Source organism: Corylus avellana, chromosome ca2, assembly GCF_901000735.1.
Source record: "Corylus avellana chromosome ca2, CavTom2PMs-1.0".
Classification (NCBI taxonomy): domain Eukaryota; kingdom Viridiplantae; phylum Streptophyta; class Magnoliopsida; order Fagales; family Betulaceae; genus Corylus; species Corylus avellana.
In genome coordinates this window covers 2,381,175-2,393,432 of record NC_081542.1, presented here as the reverse complement: position 1 = coordinate 2,393,432, position 12,258 = coordinate 2,381,175, and the positions used below count along the sequence as shown (strand labels likewise).

Below are 12,258 nucleotides of genomic sequence, written 5' to 3'. Positions count from 1 at the left end.
GAGTAAAGAAAAGAAAAAGAAAAACAATAAATATTCCCATTTTTTAATTATCTTTTAACTTTTGATCAGGAATGAGATTGAACATAGCTGTGATGGCGACAAAAAAGAAAGAGGGAGATGGATTATATATATATAAAAGCTAATCTTAAGGGTGTTCTATTTTTTAAATAAATAAAGCAGGCTTGACCTTTGAGCACCTAAGGACTCAAATTACTCAATTAAGCTGCATATTTTATTATTATTATCTCTTTATTAAAAGGTTCAGTGTTCTATAAACTTGTCCTCGAATATAATGGGATATAAAAGTTTGAGTAACATGTAATTATTCTATTTTGTTCTTATTAGTTCAAGTTGTTATTCTTAATGTTGGAACCTCTTCTCTTAAGTAAAGTTCCACGTGTGTTGTTTATTTAGATTTATTAGAGTGGGAGCCCTTTAGCATTTTATTTTCCTAACATGTTATAATTATGTAGTTTGATTAATCGGTTTCATATTTTTTTGCTTTTCTTTTCATCTTATAGCTAATTTCTGTAGCAAGTTGACGAACTAGCTAGTATGTTTGGTATAAATCCAACCTTATTTATTATTTTTTTTTTTAAAAAAAAAAAATCCATTAAAAGAAATACTTAAAAATCTAATGCGAATATATATATTCTAACATGATACAATATTTCATATGTTGAGCCAGTTAACTTAACTTTTAAGATAAGTGATGATTTAACAATAACAAACAAGGCGATGTTGGTTGTCATGTATAGCTTAGGAAAAGTATTAAAGAGTGAGTTTTTCAGTTTTCACTTGTTAAAAATATAGAACTCACATTTGTTTTACCAAAGAATAATGATATATACTACACTAATATTTCACAAATATCTCATTCCGTAGATGTGGGAGGATTTAATAGTTATTGGATCAACCCTTATTAAAAAATTTAATGACGGTTAAAACCTAACACATCAGCATAATAAAATATTATTTTATTTTATTTTATTTTATTAAGTCATGGTTTCAAAATGACGATCGATTTTTCGGATCCCAACAACCAAATGATCTGAGTTCACACATGGGGCAAATCGGGGCTCTGGGGCTCTGAATCCGATAGGCAAGGGCAGGCCTGATGAATTTAACGATATGGGCCGGGCAGCACCACCTCATGAATAAGCGCGTTTCCTTAGCCCAATACGTCAGACCCAAAAAAAGAAAGAATGTCGCTTCGACAAGGGTGGCCTTTAAAACTGCAAATGGGCGCCGGGGAGAAGCTGCCGCTTTCGAACTTCAACTTTCAGTTTTTGAAACGTTTTCGTCACAAACCTCAGAGGAGCAGAGTAATACACAATGTCCTCCGAAAACCCTAGAAAATGGCGGTTCACATGGGAAGCCCAATCTCACGTCCCGAACCTTCGGTTATTCATATTCGATTCGTACACTATGCCCTCGGTTCAGTGCCAGAATCTCAAGGTCCATCTCAATCCCTCACAGTCTCTGGTCCTGGTGAGCTGGTTTGAAGAACTCGAAGTCTCGCTCAGGGTTCCGACTCCACGGGTTCTGGTCGACCCTGAGTCTCCCGTTAGCTTCCGAGCCTTTGATGATCACATTGAGGTCAAGCTCGTCCTGCTTCTTCCGGTCGATCATCCAATCGTTTCGAGTTTCGATTCCGTGTTGAATTTGTCCGAAGGCCGAGAAAATGTGGTCTTTGATGCACTGAAGCCACTAGAAATGGACTCCGGTGAGATCTCTATGCTGTATTTTGTTACGGAAAAACTTAGTGGATAGGAAAGCAAAATTATAGTTTATAATCGAATTCGGATAGGAAAGCTAAATTATAGTTTATAATCGAATTCTATGTGCAGAATGTAGTTTAGAGAAATGTAAAGGAATGAGCCTTTTGCTTTGGTTTAATTTGCTGTTTATCTTCTTTATTTATTTACCTGTTGTATAATTCATCTTCCTACTGAGGAAATGTCGTTTCTTTCGTGTAATGATTGTGTGTTTCAGACCTGAAGAGTCTATCTTCTAGTGGAGGAGTTCACTTCTACTGTAGAAGTTGCTCGTTTAAGCTGACTAAAAGTCCTCTCAGGTAATTTACGTTTACTTGCTTCAATTTGTCACTACTATTTCTTTTTGAAGCATGTGTGTAGTAATCAGTACAATTTTCCAGTAAACTGTGTATTGTTGCTGTGGTCATGCTAGATTATTGATTATCATCGCATCTTACATATTTATATGCTACGCTGAGTTGTTAATTTGAATTCAATTTTTTTTCGATTTCTTTTGAAAATTTTCCCAAATTTTGTAATTCATATGTAGACATTTTGTGGAAATGCCATCAGTTGATTGGCGAGAGGTGGCTGATAACTGGTTCGGGACTTGCTGTTGTTCCTTTGGAGGTATAAGTGAGAAGCTGGTGACTGGGTATGCAAAATCATATACATGTGCTGAGGGTATTTGCCAGTTAAGTTCCACAACTGTTACTCTTTGCAAGGATGATCTTGTGGAATGGAAATCCCACGACCAGGTTGAATGCCAGCGGTCTGACTCTGGAACAGATATCAACGGCGACAATGGATTTGGTGAAGCCGGTCTAGATTCTAGAAGTCAGTGTGGAGGATTAATAACCTGTGATGATCCAAGTGAGGAAACACAAGCTTCTGATGGGGAAAAATTCATGCATTTTAAGAATGAAAATATTGCTAGAAAATTCAGATGTGGAGTTCATGAGGAAGAAACTAATGATGATGCTTCATCTTGTTTGTTGCCAGAATCAGATCTCCCTAAAAATGTGGCATCAGCTCCTGGTTGCTGTGATCATGAGGAAAGTCATGTTCTGAATCATGTTGATGAAGACCACACTCATCATGTGTCTGAAACTAAGGAGACCAAGGCAAACCAGAAATGTTTGCTCAATGGCTTTCTTGGAAATGTGTTCATGGTTAGATCCTTCAATCGATCTGTAGATGTTGAGTGGATTGAATATGTTTGCCCTCAATGTTCATCTCTTCTTGGAGCATACCCTTATGGTAATGGTTATGCACCTGTAGATTCTGGAGTGCGGTTATTTAAATGTTACATTTCCACTTGTACGCCAGTTGGTGGATCGGGTGATTTATTCAGGTATGCAAATAATGATCTACAATTATGTGCTTGTATCTTTCGTCACTTAGTGTGCTTATGTTTGAAAACAGCTGTAGAGATATATATGATTTTGGTTGTTTTATTATTAAAATCATCTGGGTGATTTAGCTTATTATTTTTAACCGGTAATATGGCAAAGCACCATGCATGTTCTGCAAAAATTTGTACTTCCATTTAGAAGGATTTTGCTGGGGTGGCAAGTCGTTATTCAAGTTCTGATGTTAAGTCTGAAACTAGGGATGAAGAGCATGATTTAGAGCTGTTGGCTAGAGTGCAAATATTAGCAATAAGATTGAACTTTGTTGGAAACTAATTTAAGCACCTGAAAAGATTTGGCTCTTACAAAAAATTGCATTGGTACATTAGTACTGTTAGTAGTATTCTGTGTTATGTGAATTGTCCTTAAGGTAGTTTTAAGTTGCACAGAATTTCTGGATTCTATTGAGGGTTTTCTGGACCAGCATGTATGCCTTGGCTGCTCAAATTGTGGGCTGGTCTTTTTGGGCATTGAACTGGTGACTCCCAAAAATATAGACACGACCCACGAAGGACACAGCCGTATATGTATGTCTTTGTGAATTTATAATATTAAAGCCTATGTATTTACCTATTTTTTGTGTATATTTGTTTGCAAAAGAACCATACACAGTAATTATTAAGGAATCAAGACTATATGTAAGCCCCTTGAAAAAATTCTCAACACCCTGACTATTGATATTTGTTAAACAAAAGTTGAGTACATAAATTAATTTGCTCTTTGGACAGGGGGTATACGTTGGAAAGAATGTTTACAAATCAGCTCCTGGAAAGTGCAAAGGATGAATCATCATATCGGACTGTGGTTAAGGATGTGAAAACCAAATCTCCTTTGCTGCAAATTGTTCTTCTGAATCCAAATTCTTGGTCATGTGCTGGTTACTGTGTGGATGCAGAGGGTGACACCGGACCAGTTTCTAGTATGTATCTGCATCCTGTTATCAAGGTGCTTTTTTCTGACTGCAGCAACAGTACGGAATCTCAGTCAAGGTTTGTTTATGAATTTCATTCTTTTAGTATCTGCTTTCTTTACTCCTTTATCATTATTCAAGGGAGGGGCTTATTAATGTAACTGATGTAACCAAGCTTTATGCAGGATGATAGAAGAGTGGGAAACAAAGAATTTAGCTGATGAAGTTTTCATGTTGAACTGTCAAATAAAAGAATTGATCAAATCTCTGGTGTCAAGAAAGGATCTAGTTCCAGCCTCATATTCTTGCCTCCAAGGTTTATCTTTGTCATCTATGCGGAGGTAACTGTACTTATATTGTATGGATTACATCTTCTGTAACTTCAAAGTTGATGATATTTAGAAAGGAACAGATCTTTGGGTTCGAAAATCAGACATCCATCATATAAAATCTGAGTACCAAAATCGATTTTCCAATTCCTACAGGAATACAGATACCAAAACATTGAATCAAATGACCACATATTTGGACAAAGTACAGGCTAAACAAGCTAATTATACTAGCACTTGGTGTGTAATTGACTCTACAGTCTGTACTGAGTAAAATTTATTCGTGGTCTACTTGATGGCACTCTCTGTTAGGAACACAAAAAACACGGGAAACGAAATTCATATATTTATCACGGTGCTTCTCCCGACTCTGCTTATCATCTTGGCCTTCTTCTTTGTCCTTTTTGGGCTCGGCCCTTTTGATTTCACTCTTCTTTGTGATAAGAAACTCTGCCAGACCTTCCAGGGCAACTTCAGGCTTCTTGCTCGTCATAAGCTGCTGAGCTACTTCTGCAGGAGTAACTTCTACCGCTTGAATGAGGGCTTCGATCTTTCCGAAGATGATATGGTCTTTAATGCCAAGGTGTGTGCCAGCAAGCACTCTGAACCCGGCTGGGGTGCAATAGCCCATGTGAATGTGAACGTCCATGCGTCCTGGCCGCAACAAAGCCGGTTCCAATTTTTCTTTGTAATTTGTTGTAAAAATAATGATTCTCTCTTCACCACAGCTTGACCAAATGCCATCGATGAAATTGAGCAAGCCGGATAGGGTAATCTACAGCATTGAGACGTCAAGAATACGTAAATATATTTAAATAAAATAAATAAACATATAAATAAATAAAGCTTTAGTTAGTTACCCCCGGAGCATCACTCTTCTCAGGCTTGTCTGGAGGTTCAGGCCTCTCACTGGCCTTCTTCTCTTTCTTCTTGACACGATCGTGCGACACCTTTGTACTGCAATCAATGTCTTCAAAAAGAAGAATGGAGCGGTTGGTGGTGGAGGTAAGGATCTGCCTTAGAACGCTGTCCGACTTCACTGTGGAAAGTTGAATATCATAGACATTGTAGCGGAGGTGATTCGCAATGGCGGCGACCAACGAGGATTTCCCAGTCCCCGGCGGCCCGTAAAGAAGATAGCCGCGTTTCCAAGTCTTGCCAGTGGTGTCAAAGAACCCCTTGCGGCTCGTAAACAGGTCAAGGTCTTCCATTATGAACTGCTTCTTCTCAGGGTCCATTGCGAGAGTCTCAAACGTTGATGGGTGCCTGAAAGCCGTCATCCTCCAGTACGAATAATCTTGGTCGTAGGTGTAAATCCTTAGGCCCAGTTTATTCAAGATGGATTGTGATGTGCGTATGACGTGGGGCAAATAGCTGTCCAGGACTTTTTGCCTGCAACTTTTCTTGCAGCTAAGTCTGAAAAACTTCCTCTCGTTGGAATTCCATATAGTCTCTCGTGTTTTGCGAGAGTAGAGCCTCCACGTAAGGCGCATGCCCTGGAACTCATCGACTATTTGGCCTCCAATTGGGATACCCAAACCTGGTTGCTCACACTTCTTCTCAGAACCCACAAGGAGGGATGGGGTGGTGGGTCCGCTTCTGGTGGGCAAGTAAGTCATGGCCGCCCTGAAGATTTCATTGTCGGAGACCCCCCACTCATCTTCTACCTCGAAGATGAAATCGGAGCAGAAACGAGACTGCAACTCCCAGATTATAGGGTTCATGTAGTCCTTTAACCATTGTGGAATTTGCTCGAAGATTGAGTTGACGAGTAGAAAGAAAGTAGATGCCAAGGCATAGGCAGACAGAAGGGTGGATGCGGAGGGCATGAACATGGACAAATTTTCCATCATCTCTCTACTCAAAGCACGGAGTTAAAGAGAGAGCTTATACGCCGACTATACACGGCAATTTTGTGTGTGGACACTGCCACTAGTAGGGGACTTTTTATAAGGGATTTGAATACAAACCCTAGTATCTATAAAAAAAAAAATTAAAAAAAAAAAACCCCTAACCCTCGGAATATCATACAGCGTTGCAAGGGGTAGGGAATTCCTTTCAAGCCTCGGGTTTGTAATAAATTTTAAGAAAACGGCATGTAGTCTAACTACAAAAAAAAATTGCCCTTTCTTGACGTGGCAAACAGTAACTCATGTTTGCCACGTCAAAAAAAAATATTTTTGACGTGTTAGATTTTAACACGTCAAAAGTTTTTGACGTGTTATACTGGCACGTCAAAAATTACAATTAATTATAATTAAAAATTGGAAATTAATTGGTATCAAAAATATGTATTAAAAAAAAATAATGTAGTAAATTAATTTTATCATATTAGTATAAATTAATTGGTATATATGTACGTATCACATGCATGCCAATTAATTAATTGGCATATATATATATGATATTATCATATGTATACCAATTAATATCATATATATGATCGTATTCTCATATGTGTACATGCATAATCATAGTATTGTATATATACCAATTAATATCATATATATGACATTAATTATCATATGCATGCATAATCATACTATTGTATACCAATTAATATAATTATCACATGCATGACTATAAATCAACCATTTCATTAATATTAATTTGAATATGATATTATCATGCATAAATCAGTCTAGTAATATTAATATGATAGCCATAATAATTTAAAAAAAATATATAATACATACAGAATACATTTATTTTATAAAACTCACAAACCTCACATGAACTCGGCGAACACAAAATATGTGGTCGGTGAGTGGGTTATTGAGCCCTCATTAAAAAAATGGATTTAATTATCTGTACATCTACAATATTAGTTTATTTTTTCTCTAATTAGTTTTAAGTATATTGTATGGATAATGTGTTATATAAGAGAAAAAAAATGATATAATAGAATAAATAAATGATATAAATTAAAAGTTAAAAGTTTAAAAATTTAAGTTGGTATTTTTGATGTGTCCGATATGACACGTCAAAAAGTTTTTGACATGTCACATGTGGGCACGTCAAAAATTTTTGACGTCTCATTATTAGACACGTCAAAAATGTTAATTAACTATAATTAAAATTAATTAGTTAGTAAAAAATTAAAATTTGAATTGGTATGAAAAAATTAATTTTATCATATTAGTATAAATTAATTGGTATATACGTATATATCACATGCATGCCAATTAGCTAGTATCATAATTATACTATTGTATACCGGCCAATTAATAATATTATCACATGCATATGAATCAAACATTTCATTAATATGATATGATATTATCATGCATAAATCATTCTAGTAATATTAATGTGATAGCCATATTAATTTTTAAAAAATATATATGACATACATAATACATTTATTTTATAAGACCCGCAAACCCCACATGAACTCGGCCAACACAAAATACAATGCTCGGTGAGTGGATTATTGAGCCCTCACGAAAAAATTTATTTTATTATCTGTATATCTAGAATATTAATTTATTTATTCTCTAATTAGTTTTAAGTATTACAGTATATATGTATAATGGGTTATATAAGGGAAAGAAAATGATATAAATGAAAATTTATATCATTTTATCTTGCAATTCTTGACGTGTCACATGTGGACACGTCATAAAATGATGACATATCATTTAAGAAATAAATTTTGAAAAGAAATTTAGGATATGTAACACTCCTCTATTATGCAATTAAAATATATGTTAATAATAAAATAATTGAAATACTTAATAAAATATATGTTAATTTAAATAATATAATAATAAAAAATTTAAATAATTGAATTTAATTAGAGCTTTTTGACGTGCCACATGTGGCACGTCAAAAGCTTCTTGACGTGTCTGTATTGACACGTTAAGAAGCTCCTCGGGAAGGCACAACTCCAGCTGGAGTTGTGCCTTCCCTCTCCTTTTCTTTTTTCTTTCTTTTTCCTTCTTCCCTCTCTTTCTTTCGCTCCCCCGCGCTGTGTACCAATCCTCCCTCTCCAGCTCCGCCATTTTTTTTTCAACTTCGGCCAACCGTACTTCACACAGCCCTCCCCTCTGCATTTCTCTCACCCGTGTTGCCTATCTCACTACGTACGTACCTAGCTCGCTACCAACCGTCCTCTTTTGCACGTTCTCTCTCTCTCACTGCCTGTCACTGCGGCTGTTCCCTCCTGCAACCACGAGCTCAAACTACGGCGGCCTCTCACGCGTTCTCCGGCTCTCGAAAATCAGGTATATATATATATACTTGATTTTTTTTGACATGCTGAAATTCAACACGTCAAAATGTTTTCAATAAATTTTGACGTGTCTACAAAATGTTTTCAAAGAATTGCGGGAAAAGAGAGTGTATGAGAATAATAAGTCTTCAAGGAAGGAATTGAGATATAGTGCAATTGTTTGTAAGCAATTGCAAAATTGCCCTTTTGGTGCCCATTTGCCAAAACAGGTGTTTAGGCAACTTGAGACTTACTCAGACAGGTAGGCTTATTAAAGAATCCTTTTACAATATCCTTTCAAGAGATGTGAGAAAGCAGTGAAAAATTGTTTGAAAAGCATTAATTATTTACACCTCATAAAAGTTTTTTAATTTGGTCAATTGAAAACATTCTTACGCTACGTCAAAAAAAAAATAAAAAAAATATTTCACGTCGAAACAAATGACCTAAGTCTAATTTTCTATAATAAAAAAAAAAAAAAATTGCATGACACCACGTACATACCTTCTTAAATTCTCTCTATCATCACACTATCATCAGTAGCTCAGAGGAATATGAGTTGAGAATGTCAACCAGCCATTTAAATAGCAACCAAAGCCACCCTGAAATCCACCAGGATTATAGCCATACCAGAGTCTGTTAAGGTAGGGCACAACCGCGGCATGCACGAAAGAAGCTCACGACTGAAAAAGATTTGAGTTTAGTATATTCCTTTTTGTTTTTGACGATTTTATAATATTACATGCACTCAACTATTGTATACACTAAAAGTTGGAAACATATTCCAAGATTCAGGGAAATTATAATCAGCTTTAGTGATTCTCTAGGATTTTTTTTCATTTCCACGTGGACATCGAGAACAGCTCTAGAATCTTTTGTGCAGAGCTAGAGTAGTACTAGAATCTTTCTATAAAGTAAATATTGTTATTGTTTATATATTTTTTTTAATCTATGCTAGTCATTAATTACTTATTATTGTTATAATTGTATTATTTAAGTTATATGATAAATTAATTTTCATTTAGAAATTTATAAAAATTAACTTCAGAAACCTTGTATTTATACTAAAACATACATAATATTTTTATCATGAAATTTTTTGTTTATATATTATATTATAATCTTAAACAATTCAATTTCAAATCAAGTCAAATTCATATAAGTTCGACTTATTTAACAACTGTAACAAACAAACTTGAGTTCGAGCTTGAACCAATTAATTAATTATATTTACCGCCCTATATATAAAGCCATGAATTTGACATTAATCTATTTGAAATTGTATTTGCGGGACTTAAAAGTACTTTTAACACTCAAAAAATCTGTTTGAAGAAAAAAGTACTCGTTTGGTAAAAAAAAATTAAAAGTACTTTTAAGAGTTCAAAAACTCTTTTTTCACTTAAAAACTCTATTTTTCAAACGTAATTCTAAACAAATTCTAAAACTTAACCTACGGACAAACATCAAATCCCAATATTTTCTTTAATTTGTCTATACGTCTCATAATTTTTATTTACATATATCCAAATTGTAAGAACACAAATCTTACATAGTCATCACCATTTTTTTTTTTTTTTTTTTAAATGATGATAAAAATCCTTCATGCTTATCCACGACCCAAGCCGTACAAGATTAACACCCTTTGTCCACATAATCAGAAACTTGTCCGCTTATAACAGCGCCACGAAGCCGTTAATAGTAACGTGGCAGCTGATAAAAGCTTGTGTGACGTGTAACCTTCATTTGTCGTCCACGTTCAAACTCGCCCCGCCACATCTGGATCGTCTCGCCTATATAAATCACAATTCGGGTCAAGCAATTTCCATCTTCGAAATCCATCAAAACATATATCCATATACGTACAATCAACTGGTATCTTCGTTTTTGCTCATTACCTTGAAAATGGCACATTACCAAAACCAGCACGCTGCACCTGCATCCCAAGTCGACGAATACGGCAACCCGATTCGCACGGATCAATATGGCAACACAATTCGCACGGACGAATATGGCAACCCGATTCGCACGGACGAATTTGGCAACCCGATCCACCACATGACCGGCACCGCCGGTGGATACGACACCACCACTCTCCAAGGTATGAGTCATGATGTAACGGGGACTGGCGCCCACGGCGTTTCTGGCAAGCTTCATCGCTCTGGAAGCTCAAGCTCTAGCTCTGTAAGTCCTCTCTCTCTCTCTCTCTCTCTTATATATATATATATACATAAAAATGGCCTTATTGGGTGAAATTAATATTGGGTGTACGTACGTAGTCGGAGGATGATGGGCATGGCGGGAGAAGGAAGAAGGAGGGGCTGACGGAGAAGATAAAGGAGAAGATACCTGGTGTTGGACACAAGGATCACCGTAGTAATACAAGTGCAAGTACCACATATGGTTACGATGAGGGGCAACTACACCATCAGGAGAAGAAGGGGGTGATGGAAAAGATCAAAGAGAAGCTTCCTGGACACCACTAGCTGTCGCTAGCTAGCTCATATATGTATATTATTATATATACATACGTATTTCGTTTTCTTTGCATAATATGGTGTTCTTTTTTCCCTAAGCCAGTGCGCTGGTATATGGTACATATATCAGCGTAGGCGGTTCAGTCATGTATTTGTATTATGAGTCGGTTGTCACAGTTTCTAATATATATATATATATATATATATATATATATATATATATCATTTGTATACTTTGGTTTCGGGTACAGACGGTAATTGTGAAGGATAATGCAGTGGGGTAGCATAAAAATACGATAAAGTAGCTAGCTGTAGCAAATTAGCAATTACTTCTAAAGAACGGAACAGTCATTCGTGTTTTTAATTACGCAAAAATATACATATATTTTTTTCTTTTAAATAACATCTTAATACAAGAAGGGTAAAAAGGAGGTGTCATAAGTGGAATAATTAAGATTATTTTAGAGTCATTTTATTTTATTTTACAAATCTAAACGTTTTACTTTACTTGGGGAAGTTTCAACTCTACAAGTTTGTAAGAGTATTCAAGAAGGTTTTGTCTCATCGGACCGGTATGGGTGATAAACCGGTATGGGTGATAAAGAGGTTACGGTTAGCGGTTATTGTCTATAATCGCTAATTGTAGCCGCTTATGCGGTTAATACATTGCTAACTGTTTATACTATAGGAAAAAAATTAAAAATTAAAAATTTGTGCTTGGCTCGCCTCGCCATTCTCCCTGACTAGCATAGCTCGCCAGATAAGTCTAGTACTCGAAGCTTGGCTTTTGGCTCGCCTAGCTTAAGTGCTTGACTAAGGCAATATTTAGAGGATTATTAAAAGACATTTGCTTTATATAAATAAGTAAAGGTGAAAATAGTGGGTTTTTTTTTTTTTTTATGTGAGACAAACAAAAAGCAATTGAAAACACTTGTAGTTGTCCGTGTGAGAGTTTGGAACAAGGTCATTCATGCGTAGTGTTCTGGACTTCATACCAAACTCATCTTTTTAAAAACTTAATATTACATTATATAATATACAAATAATATATTTTTATTGTATATTAAATATATTATATACAATTAATATATATTCACTGATGTTACCTAATAAGTAATATATATATATATATATATATATATATATATATATATGAAAAATTA

General features: G+C 35.4%; 3 protein-coding genes across 4 annotated transcripts; 2 read left to right on the top strand and 1 right to left on the bottom strand.

The window, feature by feature from the left end:
• The first annotated feature begins 1,258 nt into the window (after nucleotides 1-1,258).
• Nucleotides 1,259-4,436, top strand: LOC132171209 (uncharacterized). 2 transcript variants are annotated; one of them, XM_059582469.1, is made up of 6 exons: nucleotides 1,259-1,726; nucleotides 1,996-2,077; nucleotides 2,308-2,630; nucleotides 2,760-3,111; nucleotides 3,898-4,158; nucleotides 4,265-4,436. In XM_059582469.1, the coding sequence occupies exons 1-6, from the start codon at nucleotides 1,336-1,338 to the stop codon at nucleotides 4,422-4,424; spliced, it is 1,569 nt and encodes a 522-aa protein (XP_059438452.1). In that variant the 5' UTR covers nucleotides 1,259-1,335; the 3' UTR covers nucleotides 4,425-4,436. The 2 variants fall into 2 exon arrangements, with proteins under 2 accessions (XP_059438452.1, XP_059438451.1); XM_059582468.1 differs by having other exon boundaries at nucleotides 2,308-3,111.
• A 95-nt stretch (nucleotides 4,437-4,531) lies between these two features.
• LOC132171210 (AAA-ATPase At1g43910-like) lies at nucleotides 4,532-6,346 on the bottom strand. Its single transcript, XM_059582470.1, has 2 exons — nucleotides 5,269-6,346; nucleotides 4,532-5,183 (listed from the first exon to the last, which is right to left on the bottom strand). The coding sequence occupies exons 1-2, from the start codon at nucleotides 6,259-6,261 to the stop codon at nucleotides 4,686-4,688; spliced, it is 1,491 nt and encodes a 496-aa protein (XP_059438453.1). The 5' UTR covers nucleotides 6,262-6,346; the 3' UTR covers nucleotides 4,532-4,685.
• A 4,089-nt stretch (nucleotides 6,347-10,435) lies between these two features.
• On the top strand, nucleotides 10,436-11,171 carry LOC132172145 (dehydrin Xero 1-like). Its single transcript, XM_059583595.1, has 2 exons — nucleotides 10,436-10,802; nucleotides 10,898-11,171. Exons 1-2 carry the CDS (start codon nucleotides 10,524-10,526, stop codon nucleotides 11,102-11,104), a joined length of 486 nt encoding a protein of 161 aa, XP_059439578.1. The 5' UTR covers nucleotides 10,436-10,523; the 3' UTR covers nucleotides 11,105-11,171.
• The last annotated feature ends 1,087 nt before the right edge of the window (nucleotides 11,172-12,258 follow it).